At 41.3% G+C, this 19,950-nt stretch overlaps 1 protein-coding gene across 1 annotated transcript in view; it reads right to left on the bottom strand.

Moving 5' to 3' along the window:
* Positions 1 to 8,099: 8,099 nt before the first annotated feature.
* The window catches only part of AHNAK (AHNAK nucleoprotein), a 300,677-nt gene continuing 288,826 nt past the window's right edge, over positions 8,100 to 19,950 (bottom strand). Inside the window, 7 exon segments of the mRNA XM_044075670.1 lie at positions 8,100 to 15,234; positions 15,237 to 15,533; positions 15,536 to 16,532; positions 16,535 to 17,067; positions 17,070 to 18,212; positions 18,215 to 19,231; positions 19,234 to 19,948. Coding sequence (XP_043931605.1) covers positions 9,026 to 15,234; positions 15,237 to 15,533; positions 15,536 to 16,532; positions 16,535 to 17,067; positions 17,070 to 18,212; positions 18,215 to 19,231; positions 19,234 to 19,948 — 10,911 coding nt within the window. The 3' untranslated portion in view covers positions 8,100 to 9,025.

Here is a 19,950-nt window from a genome sequence, read left to right as displayed (position 1 = left end):
ACAGAGGCTATCCTGAAAAATTGGTTTTGGAAATGTATAATCTTGTGAAGGAAAACTGGGGTGTAAGGTACATCCCCCTATTAGGAAACACTATTGATGCCCATAGAGAGACTACTCGTAATGAATTTGCAAACAGTATGGTCCTAACTTATGGTTGTCAAAGTAAAAAAGTTAAGGGACATTTTGTGTAAAAATTGGATTGTATTTTGGACCAACAAAGAACTTCAATTATGGGTAACAATCCTAGTTTTGTGTTTAAAACTAATGCAACTTTAAAATTTTTGTCTGAAGACCCCCCATTTTGGTGAAAAGTGTTTTAGATAAAGGTACAACTTGTGGATACTGTAATTATTGTAAATATATATTAAAAGAACCAGTTTTGCATATTGATGAATTTGGTATAAATGTGAGGACAACATTGGGAAACTGTGGAACAAAGGGCTGTGTTTACATGGCAGTATATCAGGACTGTTTTGATTTTTATATAGGAAAAACAGAAAGGACTATCCACAGGAGAATTTATGAACATATATATGCCAGTAAGACAAACAAAAACACCAATAATGCCTTATTTAGACACTTGGGTAGTAGTGTGGGTTGTTCACATTTTTTATTTGGGATCTTAGAAGTTGTCAAGATGAGTTTTTTGAGGGGGGGGTGATTGGGCTAATGCATTTGAGAGAGCAGAAATGAAATGGCAAATTAGATTAAATGCTACTCACACCCCTGGAATTAATGAATGCATTTCAGTTATGGCATTTTTAAAGTATAGAGCCTTAGTATTACTATATATATATATATATATATATATATATATATATATATATATATATATATATATATATATATATATATATATATTATATAGACACACATATATATATATATATATATATATATATATATATATATATATATATATATATATATATATTATACATTTTTTAACAATCTAATAAGTGTCATAAGGTTCTATGCATATGTATTGTGTTTTTAAACTAATTAATGTTTTACATCCAATGTTTTTATTGGTTGTTCTACTGTATTTAAATGGTGTGCTTTAATTGTTTTAATGGTTCTGATGAAGTCCAGGGTTTCCTGGATGAAAGCGCTTGACTATGTTTTGTTATTGTTGGAATTGTTGGAATAAACTGACTGTGGATTACTCAACTCTGCATTTACATTGTTTGCACCAATATCATTTTGGCTTGAAGGTGTTTTTTTCTGTTCTTGATAAAGACTATAAAACCTGTGCGACTTTGCTGCTTGGTGAGACTGATTTTTAACATTGTGAAGGTATAGTCTTTCCAGTACTGACTTATGTGGATTTAAAAAAAGAAAATGTTTTGCACATCCTAAAGAGTTATGTTTAACTCAAGACTAAAAGGTAATTAATGTTATTTATATATATTTTAACTGCACTTTAACAGACCCAACCCAAGATCTCATTTTCTTGGGCTGCAGATTTCAAACTCTGAGCATGCTAGCTCTCTCCCTCCTTCCAAAGCAGAAGAGATCTTCCTAATCTTCACAGAAACACACTTGCATCGGATTTCTGCCAGGCAATTCCTCAGGATCTTGGGTTTGATGGCTTCCACCATCCCGATGCTTCCCTTGGCAGGGCTTCACATGAGGAAACTTCAATGGTTCCTCAAATCGGTTTGGTCTCAGCATGCTCACCCTCTAGAATACCTGATTACTCTCCTCCTGCGTCTAAAGCAGGAGCTCCAGTGGTGGATCTCTCAACTACTGCTAGATCCATTCAACTGCCACGACCTACTCAGACCTTATTTACGGATGCTTCGGACATGTACTGGGGGGGCAGCCTTAGCCCTACACATGGCCCAAAGGGCATGGAATCACTCTTAAATGAAGGAACACATAAATGAGAAAGAAATGAGGGCACTAATGTTGGCCCTCCAAATGTTCATATTACTGATCAGACCAGGGAGGTTACATGTACACACCAACATGACAAACTTGTGGTACATAAACAAGCAGAGAGGTACCAGATCCTACCTCCTGTGCAGACTGGCCATGCAAGTATGGGATCTAACTCATCTCCTAGATACATTTCCCCAAGCGGTATACAGCCCCTCCAGCCAGAATACTGTGGCGGACACCCTTAGCAGATCCAGAACACAAGCCCACAAATGGATGCTTCACAGGGATGTGTTCTTAGACATTTCTGCCAGTGGGGTATTCCAGAGATAGACTTATTTTCCTCTCCCATGAACAACTTCCTCGGTTCTGTGCCAGAGAATACCATCCTCAAGCATGCAGAGTAGACACCTTTTCAATCTCATGGAAGGGGAAATTCCTATATGCATTCCCTCCTCTTCCACTCATCCCCAAAGTCCTGCTGAAAGTCCAACAGGAGAAACAAAAAGCTTGCTGGGGACTCCTTACTGGCCAAGACAGCATTGGTTCTCTCTTATATTTCACCTAGCCAAGGGAAATCACTACAAGTTACCCAGAGAGTGGATCTACTAACACAGAACAAGGGCTCACTCCTACACCCACATCTGGAAACCCTCCAACTACCTTTGTGGGTGATGCAGCCTTAATACCATTCAGACACCTTTACTCAGAAGACGTGCTTCAAGTACTGCAGGAGGCCAGTAAACCTACTACTAGAAAGTCTTACCTCTCCAAATGGAAGGAGTTATCTGTTTGGTGTCTGGCTAGGAACCAGGACCCACTGTAGGTGCCCAAGCCTATGGCCCTATCCTATCTGTGTGAGTTGCTTAATGCAAGACTAGCATATTGTTCAATCAAAGCCCATTTGGCTGCTATTTCTGCATGCTTACCAATAAACCCTCCCTTAGCTTCTAGATTTGAAGCTAAACAATTCCTTAAAGGTGTCATTCATATCAGGCCCCCCCAAGAGACTAGTGGCTCCATCTTGGGACCTCAACTTTCTACTAGAAAAGTTGACACACACCTTTCGAACCTGGTTCCTCTAGTTCTTCCAAACACTGCACATGGAAAACAATCCTCTTGGTGGCCACTACCTCAGCCAGGTACAAGCCCATATGCTTCTCTCCCCTTACTGTCTTTCCACAAAGACAGAGTGTCCCTGCGATTGATCCCTTTTTCATGCCAAAGGTTATCAATGAACTGTCCCTAAATCAGACAATTCATCTGCCAACTTTCTTTCCCTCTCCCCAGAACAGTAGTGAGAGGATCCTGCACACCCTGGATGTGCACAGATAAATCAGGTTCTACTTACGTAAGACTAAACCCTTTAGGAAAACAGACCGATTATTTCTGTCTTTCCATACCAGGGCTCTGGGATTACCTATGTCTAAATAGACCATCTCTGAATTTCCAAATCTATTACCTTTTGCTACACCTACCATGGCAAGGTTCTCCCTGGCTCAGTCAATACCCACTCTACCAGGGAAGCATCTTCTTCAGGGGTCTTCCTCAGGGGGTCGCTTGCCAACTCTATCCATAAGCCGCTACTTGGACTTCTGTCCACACCTTCACCAAACATTATAAGCTGGATTACATCTCTAGAGCCATGGCAGGGTTTGCCAGGCCATTCTCCATGGCTTCATTGAAAGTTCATCTGCCACTTCCTCTGCCCTTTCCTCATGAGCTTTTGAATTCTCCCTTAAGTTAGGAATGCTGCAACAGAAGAATAGAAGGACATGGTTTACTTGTACAAGAACTTACTATAATGATAGATGTCCTTCTCTTTTCCAGTATTCATAGGTTCATACTAGGCTATCTGTACTGGGGCAATTATAAGCCTAGCCCGATTCTGTATGGCTTACGCCACCCCTTGATTTGAGTATACTGTGCCCTTTTTAAGGTTTAGTTTACTGTGCCTCTGTCTAACAGTGACACGGGAGTAATCCCTGGGACAAACCTATGAGCCCCCATCCACCTATCGAGATTCTTCTTGAAGAGATTCAGTGAGGTGCTCTGCCTCACATGAACTGGAATTCTATTCCAGAGCGAAGGGAGCCTCTGGGTTATGAACCTGTCCCTCCAGCAAGTTCTATTTATTTCTGTGCTGAGGTTCAAGTCCCTCAAGCATGTGGCTCTAAGGGATTTAGATTTACTGAGGTGGAGCATGTCCATTAATTCTGGATTTGACATAGCTTTGCATGTCAGGCATAGATCGCCTCGAAGTAGGCGGTATGCAACTGAGTAGAGCTGGAGTTTTTTTAACCGAGCAGCATATGGCATCTGTTTGAGACCCTTGATCCTTTTGGTGAGATACTTTTGGGGTCTTTCTAATTGCTGCAGGTGTCAGGTAAGGTACATCCCAAAAGGGGCATTGTATTCTATGATGGGCCTGATGAGGGATGAATAAAGGGGCACGATTACATCTCTTGATCTAGATGTGAAACCCTTCATGATGAGGTGGGCTATGTAGAAGGTCTTTCTAACCACTTTGGCAATGTGGTTTTCAAAGGAGAGTTTGCTATCAACTTGGGTCCCCAGGTCCCTAATAACTTTTTCTGTACTTAATGGGTTTCCGCCTATGTGGTAATTTGTGGGCACATTGTTTTTGCCAAAGGGTATGACTATACATTTTTTGGCATTTAGCTTTAAACCATGGTGCTGCTGTCTCTGTGAGACCTTTTTGAAGGATGTTTGTGTCAGCTGGAGAGTCGATTATGGTGCCCAGTTTGCAGTCGTCTGCGAACTTGGTGAGCCATAGTCCTCCCACCTTTGCCTGTACCTTGGAAAAGTATATACCGAACAAGAGTGGTCCCAGGACAGAACCCTGTGGGATGCCACTTGTGACCGGTTTCGAGTCTGACATGGCTCCAGCAACTCTCACTCTGTGGGTTCTGTCTTTGAGCCAGTTTGCGACCCATCTTGTGACATAGGGGTTTATATTTAAGCTGGATAGCTTATCTATGATGCCCGAGTGGGGTATTGTGTCAAATGCCTTTGCAAGGTCCAGATAGACTGTGTGGACTACCTTCCCTTCATCTATGGCTTTGGTGACTGTTTCGAAGAAGTCAACCAGGTTCAAAAGGCAGGATCTGCCATTGACAAAGCCGAACTGGGTAGGATCTAGTGTCTGTAGGTCCCCAATGTCTTTGTTTATAAGCTCCATGATGATCCTCACCATAGCCTTGCAGACTAAGCTAGTCAGGCTTATGGGGCGATAGTTTCCAGGGTCCGTAGATGCTCCACCTCTGTGGAGTGGGACCACTGTTGCTGTACGCCATTCTGTGGGCACATATCCTGTAAGTGAGGCTGAGATTGTATAGCTGTTTTATTTGAGGGATTAGTTCCTCTTGGAGTTCATGTAGGACGCAACCTGGGACGCCATCTGGTCCCATGGAAGCAGTGTTTTTTGCTTTGGAGAGGGCAGCCTTCACCTGAGCATCAGAGATGTTTGGGAGGCAGCCCTCTGCCAGGATAGATACTTGCTCTTTTGGGGGGGAGGGGGTGGAGAAGTTTGCACTGAACCGGTCTGCCAGGATATTGGCGATGTCTGTGAGTTCAGTGTATTTTTTGTCGTTTAGAATCAACTCAGAACAAGTCTGGGAGTTGCATCCCAGGTTCCGAACATAACTAATAAAAGCCTTATGATTGTCTTTGGTGTCCAACCCTCCCTCCTTTCCTCATTTCTGGTCTTTCTTGGATGTACTGATCCTCATTCCCTTGGACTGTCTCTCTGCCAGGGGCCTCAGTTCTGAGGGTGGTGCGCATGTATGTCGTCTCTTTTATGGCTAGCGTCTGCTAGTGGCCAAAGTCAGGTGTACAGCGCACCTTAGGTAGGAAATTACTTTGGTATACTGGCTGACATCGGGGCATCAGTTTTAGCAGGCAACTCCCTTAAGTCAGGAATACTGCAACAGAGAAGAGAAGGACATCTAGCGTTATGGTAAGTTCTTACACAACTAAACTTTATTTGGATATGAAACTGATTTGTACAGATGCTTGCAATGAACATGTATTTGTTAAGCTGCTTGTTAAAAATGTATCAACAGTGTGCCCTGTTGGAAAGAAAAGAAACGTACATGCATTATTGCAACTGTTTAAATGTATATATATTGGAACAGAAGATACCGGAAGAGAATAGGTTAATCTCAATCCACTTGACTTTGAGAGATGGTAAGAAAATTAAATTAATGGGCCTAGGCCATAAAGATGTTATCTCTCAGTTTAGAATGCAGCCAGAGACAAAATGTCTGTACTAAAAAGGTTCCTGCATTGTCATTGGGGTAAACTAATTGCTACTCTGAAAGGGAGGAGGCTTGAAATCATTTTAGGACTTCCAGGAGCTGCAGCACATTAGCAAGGCTATCTGTGCATGTATTATTGACACCTATGTGATAAATCCTGACAGCTTCTAGCAATGGGGTTTGCATGGGAACCAGAAGTCAGATGAGCACATGTATGTGATGTCTTTCTGTACAGAAATAATGTTTTAATACTAGATGACACTGAAGTCTCAGAAGCAGACTTGAACCTAACATAGAAGGATCTCTCACCAACTTCATCTTACCTTGCTCTAGCAAGTGGTGACCCATGAAATAGTAACCCTTTAGATTAGTCGGGAAAATACGGTGAGATTAGTTAAGCACTGCTTTTCTGTATCTATGTGAATCTATTAATCTGTAGTAATTTAATATTTCTTGTCGTTCGCACTTCGGTGTTTACTGTAAATAGATTTTTTGCATTTTCGTGTTCTTTTATTACTTGTATTTTTGTGTTCTTTTATTATTAAATATATTTAAACTTTTCCTTGTGGCTGGTCCTTTAGACAATATTTTAACCTTTGAGAGTACTGAATCTGGCTGTTTGGTCAACATTATCATTTGTATTAACTTCCCTCAGTATAACTGGATACACTTTTAAGAGCCTTATAGCAACTGGGCAAAGTTGGTGGTGTGTGTGTGTGGTCAGTTGCAGGGAATCTACCTTATAGTCTGGGCAAAGTTGGTGTGCGTGTGTGTGTGTGTGTGTGTGTGTGTGTGTGTGCGTGTGTGTAAATTAAATCTCAGAGTGTGTGCTCCAGCTACTTGGAGCAGGGACACAAAGCACTTGTTTAACAGAGAGGGTTGTGGAGGACTTGGCTTGGACACTTAGCTGAGGACTTAACCCGAGGACTTAACCCTACAGCTGTGCCAGAGGGGACTCCTACTAGGGACCTAGAGTGAGACAAATAGAGAAACCCAGACCCTGAGCTGAATTTGTTCCCTGTGTGCTCTTAAGGGAAACTGTGCTTGAAGCAGAGAGGTCTCAGAAAAACAGACTTTACAAGTATCTCTAATATATTTTCCTGATATTCATCAAACTATTTCCTCCTACTGCTTTTTGTACAGACTCTTTCCTGAGGGTGTACTTTTGAAGTTTTGAAAAATTTCCAAAGTCTCTGTAGAATATATATGCTCAATTTGCTGCATATATCCTATTATACTACAATGTGTCCTCTGGCTATCATTAGAAATGTTTACATTATCAAATGCATATACAATGTTTTTCATTTTTATAGTTTGATGACGCATCTTAACATATTTTTGTTGCAATTCTTAGCCTGAAGTCTACTGTAAAAGCATTATCTGGCATGGACAGGATATAACAAAATTGTGTATTCTTTGTAAGGGACAACTGTATGAAGGTTAACAAAGACAGGGTAGTTCTGTTTGTCATATGACTAGAGCAGGGAAATTTAAGTGAATGAATGATATGTATGGCTCACTCTGCTGAGGAAGACATTCTTTTAACAAAAACAGTTTTGCACAAGCAGTTCTTTATCATGGTTTCTTTTTTTTTTTTTTTTGGAAATAAATGTTATTTGACTGCTGCCTTTTTTTTTTCTCCTCCAAAAGTCAAAAACTGGGCAGTTCGTGTGGGGGGGTATAAAAATACTCATGTTAAAATCTGCCATGAAATGTGACAAAAATGCACCATCCTAACCACATCTGTGAATCAATAATGCTAAACTACCTTCTCAGGCTTTGAAAAAAAAATTACAAAAGTCTACTGGATAAAATGTCAGTTTGAGTGTTGGTGTACCCTTTTCTTTATGAGCATTTATTGTATTTGAAACAGTGCCCATTTTTTTATGAAAGTTGTCCTGAACACCCCCCAAAAACGAGGAATGTACAGTGTGCAGATAGATTAATAGAACAGTTTATTTGAATTTTACAAGACTGTTTTCTGACTCACCGAATTTGCAATTAAAGTGCTAGAGGATTAAAAAAATAGAAAGATTTTTATTAACAAAATTGTTTTCATAGCAAAAGGCAAAAGTAGCAGTCAAAAGTCATCATACTGAACAAAACACAGAAGAAAACACTCTTTATGCAGTCAACTAATAATGAGCATGTAGACACAACTATACAAAAAAGGCACATTAGTTATGTCTACAGCGCAAACAAATAAAAAGTGTCTTTTAAGTGATCTGATGTTAATAATGCTTAAAAATCAATGAATACCCCACTGTGAATGTTATAACAGCTTATTAAGTATGGCCAATGTTTAGACCACTGAACCAAGTACTTCCCAGCTGAACCTTAGAGCAGTCCTTGAATTTGCTTTTGCTGCATTTAAATTTTCCTATATCTTATTACTTAAACAATGTAAATATTACATATACATCAGACAAGATTTGGTACAGCTGGGTCAACAAGTTGGTACAGTTTAGTTAAAGAAATGAAAATCCACATCTAACTTTTAAAAACCACCACAGGACAAGAGCTGCCAAACCTTCAGACAAATGCTTCACATTTAAAGCAACTCTCCCAACAGTCAAGACTGAGATTGAAAAATGAACTAAATAGCCTTTTGTTTCCTAGTAAATTACAGCTCTTGGCATGTTATTTTAAATGTTAGATGATGTCTGCCTAGAAGTCTGAATATGAACTGCATAAATCAATTTATTAAAAGCAGCTGGATGTCACAGTCTTAAATAACTAATAACTGGACTGCTTTTTTCTACAAATAATGTATTGAAATTCAGCATTTTCTTAGTTATATTTACCTTAAAAACTCTACATATTGCAGTCTATATACAAAAAGAAGGCATTTCATATATACACAGTTATTCTTTTTTCTTTGTGGTTAATTCCACTTTTGGAATCTGTTCTTTTGTAGTACTTTCACTACTTGAGGATGAAGCCAACCGTGACTTTTTAGACATTAAGGATACTCCACTACTTTTTGTTTTTTCTACTTCCTCATCACCCACTGTCACCTCATATGACCCCTTTGATTTAGAGCCAATGCCTCCAAATGTACCAAATTTCAATTTTGAATGCTTTCCCTTAGTCTTTTCAACTTCAGCTACTTCTACTTCAGTCCCTCCCTCGTGTTCCAAAGTTCCAGTTGCAGTTAATTCTGAAGATATATCATGGTCACTCAGTGAAGATGATCTGTGCCTTGACTTCTTACCCTTAAATACTGAAAAATCAAAAGTTGAAGACCTTCCTTTCGGTGAAAGTGTGCTCAAACCACCTTCCACACCCCCTGATATTTTTACTCTCTCAGAGTCTATTTCCACTGATCCCAAACTTGCCTTTGAACTTTTCAACTCTCCTTTAGACTCAGATGCTGATAACGAACATTCTGAACTAGCACTGACATCTTTTGACTTGGACTTTGAAAACAGTTTCTGCATTTTTCCTTTTGCTTTCCTATTGCTGGTGTCAGGTCCAGAAGTTTCACATCCTGGCCCACTTAGTTCTGCACCACCAAAATTTAGGTCTATTTCTGCTTCAGCCTCCCTCTTAGAAATATTTACATGTGTCTCTGAAAACTCGGCATCACCTCCCACTTTTCCTTTAACAGTTGTTTCAGATGCAACAAAATTGGGTAATTTCAGTTTTGGAAAATGTACTACAAACAGCTGATCCTGTATACCGCTTCCAGTGACCGGTAATTCCACACTACTGTGTTTATGGCTTCCTTTATGAAGACTGGTATTAATGCCACCTGTTTGACAAGGAATACTTGAGTCAATTACTGAATACGATGAAGAAAACTGAGCATCTTTAACATCAACATTGTAACTTCCCAGATTTAGCTTTGAGGGTTGAAACTCAGCAGTGACACCTGGAGCCTTTGGATCCAGTGCTGAATGCTTAATGTCTGAAGAAATACCAACATGCTGCTTCAGGTTAGGCTCTTTCAAGGAAATAACACCATCAGAGGAAAGGGACATCTCAGACTGAACAACAGTGACAGCTGGAAGGCTTGCAGTGATATCAGTAAAGGGACTACATGCTTCAAGTTTTGGTGATGTCAACTCAGCATTTACTTCCTTTGAAGCAAGATCTACTTCAGGGGCTTTAAATTCTCCATCAAATTTAGGACTCCCTATGGATGTGAATTTAGGAGATCCAAGATCAAACTCGACATCTGGGAAATACAATTTTCCAAAAAAAGGTTTCTTTGCTTTATATGGCTTCACATTTACAGTACCTTTCAAGCCACTATCAGGTGAAGAAATGCTTACATCAGCAACCTGAGATTTAAGATCAATGTCTACATCTGGATTTGTATTTAAATCTGCCTCATACTTTTTTCCTTTAAGCTTTGAACCAGCAATAAATTTAGGCATTTTAAACTTGCCCTTCTTGCCTTTTGATCCACTTTTGATATCTGCAGAGTCAAGGCATTTTATGTCTACTTTGGGTCCCTGAAATTCTCCCGACACAGACACATCTGCATCATCACAGCATGTTTCACCCTTTACTTGCACATCAGGTACATTAGGAGATTTCAGCTTACATTCCTGAATGCCAAATGCTCCTACCCCCATTTCAGGACCACTCAGTTTCAAATCTGGACCTCTAACATGTCCTTCCATCTCTGGAACAGATGCATTGAAGTCACCGGTAAATGTTGGCCCCTTTACATGCATTCCAGGCATAGACACTTTGGGTGCTGAAAATTGCAAGTCTGGTCTACTTGACTTAGGGCCAGAAAAAGTAGTGTCAGTTTTTGAAATGCTCATATCAGTGTCGGTTTCCCCAAGCTTGTGCCCTTGCAAGTTAAATTCGGTTAGTTTCTGTGAAGGTATTTTGACTTTTCCACTGAACACCTCAAAATCAACATCTTTTTTTTCCAGGTCAACAGATGGGCCCTTAAAATGTACCTCTGGACCTTTTACATCTCTTTGTACTTCCAGGCTGGGTACATCACCCTTCAAAGATGGCCCTTTTAAGTGAAAGTCTGGCATGGACATTTTGGGTGCTGAAATAGACCAATCTGGCTTTTTAAACTTTGGACCTTTCAGTTTTCCTTCTGGCCCTTCAACATCAATTTCAGGTCCCTCCAAATTAATATTAGGCCCGGTCATTTCAGCTTTTGGGAGATGTACATCACCTTCTATCTTGGAGCCAGACAAGCTCACATCTCCTTTGAGTTTAGGACCCTTTAGTTTGACATCAGGCAGTGAGATTTTGGGTGCTGAAAACTTCACATCAGGCATTTTCATTTTAGGTCCCTTCAAGCTGCCTTCTGGACCTTCAATTTCAGCATTAATATCCGGAGTCTGTATATCAACACCAGGCACCTTGATATCTCCCTCAACGTTTGGACCAGAAATATCAATGTCAGCCTTTGGACCTTTAATGCCCAAGTCAGGTGCCCCTAACTTAGGTCCATGCATGCTGAAGTCAGGCATCTTAAATTTTGGCATTTTCATTTTTCCACCTGACCCCTCAATATCCATATCTGGTGTCTGCAAATCAATGCCTGGGCCCTTTAAGTCTATTTTAGGACCTTTTACATCTCCTTCCACTTCCAGGCTGGGGACATCACCTTTCAACTTTGGCCCTTTTAAGTGAATGTCTGGCATGGACACTTTAGGAGCTGATATAGACCAGTCTGGTTTTTTAAACTTTGGACCTTTCAGTTTTCCTTCTGGCCCTTCTATATCAACTTCTGGAGCATTAAGGTCAATGTCAGGGCCTGAGACTTCAGCTTTAGGAAGTTTCATTTCACCTTCTATCTTTGGACCAGACACATCCATATCTCCTTTTAATTTAGGGCCCTTTAGGTGGAAATCAGGCAATGATACTTTGGGAACTGAAATATTAAAGCCTTTCTTTTTCACTTTGGGACCCTTCAAGCTTCCTTCTGGGCCTTCAAGTTCAACATCCATGTCAACATCAGGAGACTCTATATTAAGACCAGGAATCTCAACCTCTGCCCCGACTTTTGGGCTCGAAATATCAATGTCAGCTTTTGGAGACTTAATATCAATCTCTGGTGCATCGACCTTGGGTCCATGTAAATCAAAGCCAGGAATTCTCAACTTGGGCATTTTTAGGTTAATGCCAGACCCCTCCACATCAATATCAGGTGTGCTGACATCACCATCCGGACCCTTCAAATGTGGAACCTTTATATCACCTTCAATGTCCATGCTAGGTACATCACCTTTCAACTTTGGCCCTTTTAAATGAATGTCTGGCATGGATATTTTGGGTGCTGATATAGACCAATCTGGCTTTTTAAACTTTGGACCTTTCAGTTTTCCTTCAGGCCCTTCAACATCAATGTCAGGTGCCTCCAAATCAATACTAGACCCGCTGACTTCAGCTTTTGGAAGATGCACATCGCCTTCTATCTTGGGCCCAGACAAGCTCATATCTCCTTTAAGTTTAGGACCCTTTAGGTTGACATCAGGCAGTGAGAATTTGGGAGCTGACATGTTGAAATCTGGCATTTTCATTTTAGGCATCTTCCAGCTGCCCTCTGGACCTTCAATTTCAGCATTAACATCTGGACTCTGAAAATCAGGCACCTTGATACCTCCTCCTACTTTTGGACCAGAAATATCAATGTCAGCCTTTGGACCTTTAATGTTCAAGTCAGGTGCCTCTAACTTAGGTCCATGCAAGCCAATTTCAGGCATCTTAAATTTTGGCATTTTCAATTTTCCACTTGACCTCTCCACATCCATATCTGGTGTCTCTAATTCAATGTCAGGCCCCTTTAAGTCTACTTTAGGACCTTTTACATCTCCTTCTAAACTAGGTAAATCACCTTTCAACTTTGGCCCTTTAAAGTGAATGTCTGGCATGGACAGTTTGGGTGCTGATATAGACCAGTCTGGCTTTTTAAACTTTGGACCTTTCAGTTTTCCTTCTGGCCCTTCAACATCAATTTCAGGTCCCTCCAAATCAATATTAGGCCCGGTCACTTCAGCTTTTGGGAGATGTACATCACCTTCTATCTTGGAGCCAGACAAGCTCACATCTCCTTTGAGTTTAGGACCCTTTAGGTTGACATCAGGCAGTGAGATTTTGGGTGCTGAAAACTTCACATCAGGCATTTTCATTTTAGGTCCCTTCAAGCTGCCCTCTGGACATTCAATTTCAGCATTAATATCTGGAGTCTGTATATCAACACCAGGCACCTTGATACCTCCCTCAACTTTTGGACCAGAAATATCAATGTCAGCCTTTGGACCTTTAATGCCCAAGTCAGGTGCCCCTAACTTAGGTCCATGCATGCTAAAGTCAGGCATCTTAAATTTTGGCATTTTCATTTTTCCACCTGACCCCTCAATATCCATATCTGGTGTCTGCAAATCAATGCCTGGGCCCTTTAAGTCTATTTTAGGACCTTTTACATCTCCTTCCACTTCCAGGCTAGGGACATCACCTTTCAACTTTGGCCCTTTTAAGTGAATGTCTGGCATGGATACTTTAGGAGCTGATATAGACCAGTCTGGTTTTTTAAACTTTGGACCTTTCAGTTTTCCTTCTGGCCCTTCTATATCAACTTCTGGAGCCTTAAGGTCAATGTCAGGGCCAGAGACTTCTGTCTTAGGAAGTTTCATTTCACCTTCTACCTTTGGACCAGACACATCCATATCTCCTTTTAATTTAGGGCCCTTTCGGTGGAAATCAGGGAATGACATTTTGGGAACTGAAAATTTAAAGCCTTTCTTTTTTACTTTGGGACCCTTCAAGCTTCCTTCTGGGCCTTCAAGTTCAACGTCCATGTCAACATCAGGAGACTTGATATTAACACCAGGAATCTCAACTTCTGCCCCGACTTTTGGGCTCAAAATATCAATGTCAGCTTTTGCAGATTTAATATCAATCTCTGGTGCATCGACCTTAGGTCCATGTAAATCAAAGCCAGGAATTCTCAACTTGGGCATTTTTAGGTTAATGCCAGTCCCCTCCACATCAATATCAGGTGTGCTGACATCAACATCTGGCCCCTTCAAGTGTGGAACCTTTATATCGCCTTCAATGTCCATGCTAGGTACATCACCTTTCAACTTTGGCCCTTTTAAGTGAATGTCTGGCATGGATATTTTGGGTGCTGATATAGACCAATCTGGCTTTTTAAACTTTGGACCTTTCAGTTTTCCTTCAGGCCCTTCAACATCAATGTCAGGTGCCTCCAAATCAATACTAGACCCGCTGACTTCAGCTTTTGGAAGATGCACATCGCCTTCTATCTTGGGCCCAGACAAGCTCATATCTCCTTTAAGTTTAGGACCCTTTAGGTTGACATCAGGCAGTGAGATTTTGGGAGCTGACATGTTGAAATCTGGCATTTTCATTTTAGGCATCTTCCAGCTGCCCTCTCGACCTTGAATTTCAGCATTAACATCTGGAGTCTGAATATCAACATCAGGCACCTTGATACCTCCTCCTACGTTTGGACCAGAAATATCAATGTCAGCCTTTGGACCTTTAATGCCCAAGTCAGGTGCCCCTAACTTAGGTCCATGCATGCTAAAGTCAGGCATCTTAAATTTTGGCATTTTCATTTTTCCACCTGACCCCTCAATATCCATATCTGGTGTCTGCAAATCAATGCCTGGGCCCTTTAAGTCTATTTTAGGACCTTTTACATCTCCTTCCACTTCCAGGCTGGGGATATCACCTTTCAACTTTGGCCCTTTTAAGTGAATGTCTGGCATGGACACTTTAGGAGCTGATATAGACCAGTCTGGTTTTTTAAACTTTGGACCTTTCAGTTTTCCTTCTGGCCCTTCTATATCAACTTCTGGAGCATTAAGGTCAATGTCAGGGCCTGAGAGTTCAGCTTTAGGAAGTTTCATTTCACCTTCTATCTTTGGACCAGACACATCCATATCTCCTTTTAATTTAGGGCCCTTTAGGTGGAAATCAGGCAATGATACTTTGGGAACTGAAATATTAAAGCCTTTCTTTTTCACTTTGGGACCCTTCAAGCTTCCTTCTGGGCCTTCAAGTTCAACGTCCATGTCAACATCAGGAGACTCTATATTAAGACCAGGAATCTCAACCTCTGCCCGACTTTTGGGCTCGAAATATCAATGTCAGCTTTTGGAGATTTAATATCAATCTCTGGTGCATCGACCTTGGGTCCATGTAAATCAAAGCCAGGAATTCTCAACTTGGGCATTTTTAGGTTAATGCCAGACCCCTCCACATCAATATCAGGTGTGCTGACATCAACATCTGGACCCTTCAAATGTGGAACCTTTATATCGCCTTCAATGTCCATGCTAGGTACATCACCTTTCAACTTTGGCCCTTTTAAATGAATGTCTGGCATGGATATTTTGGGTGCTGATATAGACCAATCTGGCTTTTAAACTTTGGACCTTTCAGTTTTCCTTCAGGCCCTTCAACATCAATGTCAGGTGCCTCCAAATCAATACTAGACCCGCTGACTTCAGCTTTTGGAAGATGCACATCGCCTTCTATCTTGGGCCCAAACAAGCTCATATCTCCTTTAAGTTTAGGACCCTTTAGGTTGACATCAGGCAGTGAGAATTTGGGAGCTGACATGTTGAAATCTGGCATTTTCATTTTAGGCATCTTCCACTTGCCCTCTGGACCTTCAATTTCAGCATTAACATCTGGACTCTGAACATCAGGCACCTTGATACCTCCTCCTACTTTTGGACCAGAAATATCAATGTCAGCCTTTGGACCTTTAATGTTCAAGTCAGGTGCCTCTAACTTAGGTCCATGCAAGCCAATTTCAGGCATCTTAAATTTTGGCATTTTCAATTTTCCACCTGACCTCTCCACATCCATATCTGGTGTCTCGAATTCAATGTCAGGTCCCTTTAAGTCTACTTCAGGACCTTTTAGATCTCCTTCTACACTAGGTAAATCACCTTTCAACTTCGGCCCTTTAAAGTGAATGTCTGGCATGGACAGTTTGGGTGCTGATATAGACCAGTCTGGCTTTTTAAACTTTGGACCTTTCAGTTTTCCTTCTGGCCCTTCAACATCAATTTCAGGTCCCTCCAAATCAATATTAGGCCCGGTCACTTCAGCTTTTGGGAGATGTACATCACCTTCTATCTTAGAGCCAGACAAGCTCACATCTCCTTTGAGTTTAGGACCCTTTAGGTTGACATCAGGCAGTGAGATTTTGGGTGCTGAAAACTTCACATCAGGCATTTTCATTTTAGGTCCCTTCAAGCTGCCCTCTGGACATTCAATTTCAGCATTAATATCCGGAGTCTGTATATCAACACCAGGCACCTTGATATCTCCCTCAACTTTTGGACCAGAAATATCAATGTCAGCCTTTGGACCTTTAATGCCCAAGTCAGGTGCCCTAACTTAGGTCCATGCATGCTAAAGTCAGGCATCTTAAATTTTGGCATTTTCATTTTTCCACCTGACCCCTCAATATCCATATCTGGTGTCTGCAAATCAATGCCTGGGCCCTTTAAGTCTATTTTAGGACCTTTTACATCTCCTTCCACTTCCAGGCTAGGGACATCACCTTTCAACTTTGGCCCTTTTAAGTGAATGTCTGGCATGGATACTTTAGGAGCTGATATAGACCAGTCTGGTTTTTTAAACTTTGGACCTTTCAGTTTTCCTTCTGGCCCTTCTATATCAACTTCTGGAGCCTTAAGGTCAATGTCAGGGCCAGAGACTTCTGCCTTAGGAAGTTTCATTTCACCTTCTACCTTTGGACCAGACACATCCATATCTCCTTTTAATTTAGGGCCCTTTCGGTGGAAATCAGGGAATGACATTTTGGGAACTGAAAATGTAAAGCCTTTCTTTTTTACTTTGGGACCCTTCAAGCTTCCTTCTGGGCCTTCAAGTTCAACGTCCATGTCAACATCAGGAGACTTGATATTAACACCAGGAATCTCAACTTCTGCCCGACTTTTGGGCTCAAAATATCAATGTCAGCTTTTGCAGATTTAATATCAATCTCTGGTGCATCGACCTTAGGTCCATGTAAATCAAAGCCGGGAATTCTCAACTTGGGCATTTTTAGGTTAATGCCAGTCCCCTCCACATCAATATCAGGTGTGCTGACATCAACATCTGGACCCTTCAAGTGTGGAACCTTTATATCGCCTTCAATGTCCATGCTAGGTACATCACCTTTCAACTTTGGCCCTTTTAAGTGAATGTCTGGCATGGATATTTTGGGTGCTGATATAGACCAATCTGGCTTTTTAAATTTTGGACCTTTCAGTTTTCCTTTAGGCCCTTCAACATCAATGTCAGGTGCCTCCAAATCAATACTAGACCCGCTGACTTCAGCTTTTGGAAGATGCACATCGCCTTCTATCTTGGGCCCAGACAAGCTCATATCTCCTTTAAGTTTAGGACCCTTTAGGTTGACATCAGGCAGTGAGATTTTGGGAGATGACATGTTGAAATCTGGCATTTTCATTTTAGGCATCTTCCAGCTGCCCTCTGGACCTTCAATTTCAGCATTAACATCTGGAGTCTGAATATCAGCATCAGGCACCTTGATACCTCCTCCTACTTTTGGACCAGAAATATCAATGTCAGCCTTTGGACCTTTAATGCCCAAGTCAGGTGCCCCTAACTTAGGTCCATGCATGCTAAAGTCAGGCATCTTAAATTTTGGCATTTTCATTTTTCCACCTGACCCCTCAATATCCATATCTGGTGTCTGCAAATCAATGCCTGGGCCCTTTAAGTCTATTTTAGGACCTTTTACATCTCCTTCCACTTCCAGGCTGGGGACATCACCTTTCAACTTTGGCCCTTTTAAGTGAATGTCTGGCATGGACACTTTAGGAGCTGATATAGACCAGTCTGGTTTTTTAAACTTTGGACCTTTCAGTTTTCCTTCTGGCCCTTCTATATCAACTTCTGGAGCATTAAGGTCAATGTCAGGGCCTGAGACTTCAGCTTTAGGAAGTTTCATTTCACCTTCTATCTTTGGACCAGACACATCCATATCTCCTTTTAATTTAGGGCCCTTTAGGTGGAAATCAGGCAATGATACTTTGGGAACTGAAATATTAAAGCCTTTCTTTTCACTTTGGGACCCTTCAAGCTTCCTTCTGGGCCTTCAAGTTCAACGTCCATGTCAACATCAGGAGACTCTATATTAAGACCAGGAATCTCAACCTCTGCCCCGACTTTTGGGCTCGAAATATCAATGTCAGCTTTTGGAGATTTAATATCAATCTCTGGTGCATCGACCTTGGGTCCATGTAAATCAAAGCCAGGAATTCTCAACTTGGGCATTTTTAGGTTAATGCCAGACCCCTCCACATCAATATCAGGTGTGCTGACATCAACATCCGGACCCTTCAAATGTGGAACCTTTATATCGCCTTCAATGTCCATGCTAGGTACATCACCTTTCAACTTTGGCCCTTTTAAATGAATGTCTGGCATGGATATTTTGGGTGCTGATATAGACCAATCTGGCTTTTTAAACTTTGGACCTTTCAGTTTTCCTTCAGGCCCTTCAACATCAATGTCAGGTGCCTCCAAATCAATACTAGACCCGCTGACTTCAGCTTTTGGAAGATGCACATCGCCTTCTATCTTGGGCCCAGACAAGCTCATATCTCCTTTAAGTTTAGGACCCTTTAGGTTGACATCAGGCAGTGAGAATTTGGGAGCTGACATGTTGAAATCCGGCATTTTCATTTTAGGCATCTTCCAGCTGCCCTCTGGACCTTCAATTTCAGCATTAACATCTGGACTATGAACATCAGGCACCTTGATACCTCCTCCTACTTTTGGACCAGAAATATCAATGTCAGCCTTTGGACCTTTAATGTTCAAGTCAGGTGCCTCTAACTTAGGTCCATGCAAGCCAATTTCAGGCATCTTAAATTTTGGCATTTTCAACTTTCCACCTGACCTCTCCACATCCATATCTGGTGTCTCTAATTCAATGTCAGGTCCCTTTAAGTCTACTTTAGGACCTTTTACATCTCCTTCTACACTAGGTAAATCACCTTTCAACTTTGGCCCTTTAAAGTGAATGTCTGGCATGGACAGTTTGGGTGCTGATATAGACCAGTCTGGCTTTTAAACTTTAGACCTTTCAGTTTTCCTTCTGGCCCTTCAACATCAATTTCAGGTCCCTCCAAATCAATATTAGGCCCGGTCACTTCAGCTTTTGGGAGATGTACATCACCTTCTATCTTGGAGCCAGACAAGCTCACATCTCCTTTGAGTTTAGGACCCTTTAGGTTGACATCAGGCAGTGAGATTTTGGGTGCTGAAAACTTCACATCAGGCATTTTCATTTTAGGTCCCTTCAAGCTGCCCTCTGGACATTCAATTTCAGCATTAATATCCGGAGTCTGTATATCAACACCAGGCACCTTGATATCTCCCTCGACTTTTGGACCAGAAATATCAATGTCAGCCTTTGGACCTTTAATGCCCAAGTCAGGTGCCCCTAACTTAGGTCCATGCATGCTAAAGTCAGGCATCTTAAATTTTGGCATTTTCATTTTTCCACCTGACCCCTCAATATCCATATCTGGTGTCTGCAAATCAACGCCTGGGCCCTTTAAGTCTATTTTAGGACCTTTTACATCTCCTTCCACTTCCAGGCTAGGGACATCACCTTTCAACTTTGGCCCTTTTAAATGAATGTCTGGCATGGATATTTTGGGTGCTGATATAGACCAATCTGGCTTTTTAAACTTTGGACCTTTCAGTTTTCCTTCTGGCCCTTCTATATCAACTTCTGGAGCCTTAAAGTCAATGTCAGGGCCAGAGACTTTGCCTTAGGAAG

Source organism: Protopterus annectens, chromosome 6.part1, assembly GCF_019279795.1.
Source record: "Protopterus annectens isolate FY-2018-M chromosome 6.part1, PAN1.0, whole genome shotgun sequence".
Taxonomy (NCBI): domain Eukaryota; kingdom Metazoa; phylum Chordata; order Ceratodontiformes; family Protopteridae; genus Protopterus; species Protopterus annectens.
Note: the sequence above shows the minus strand (reverse complement) of the source record. Positions and strands in the feature narration are given on the sequence as shown.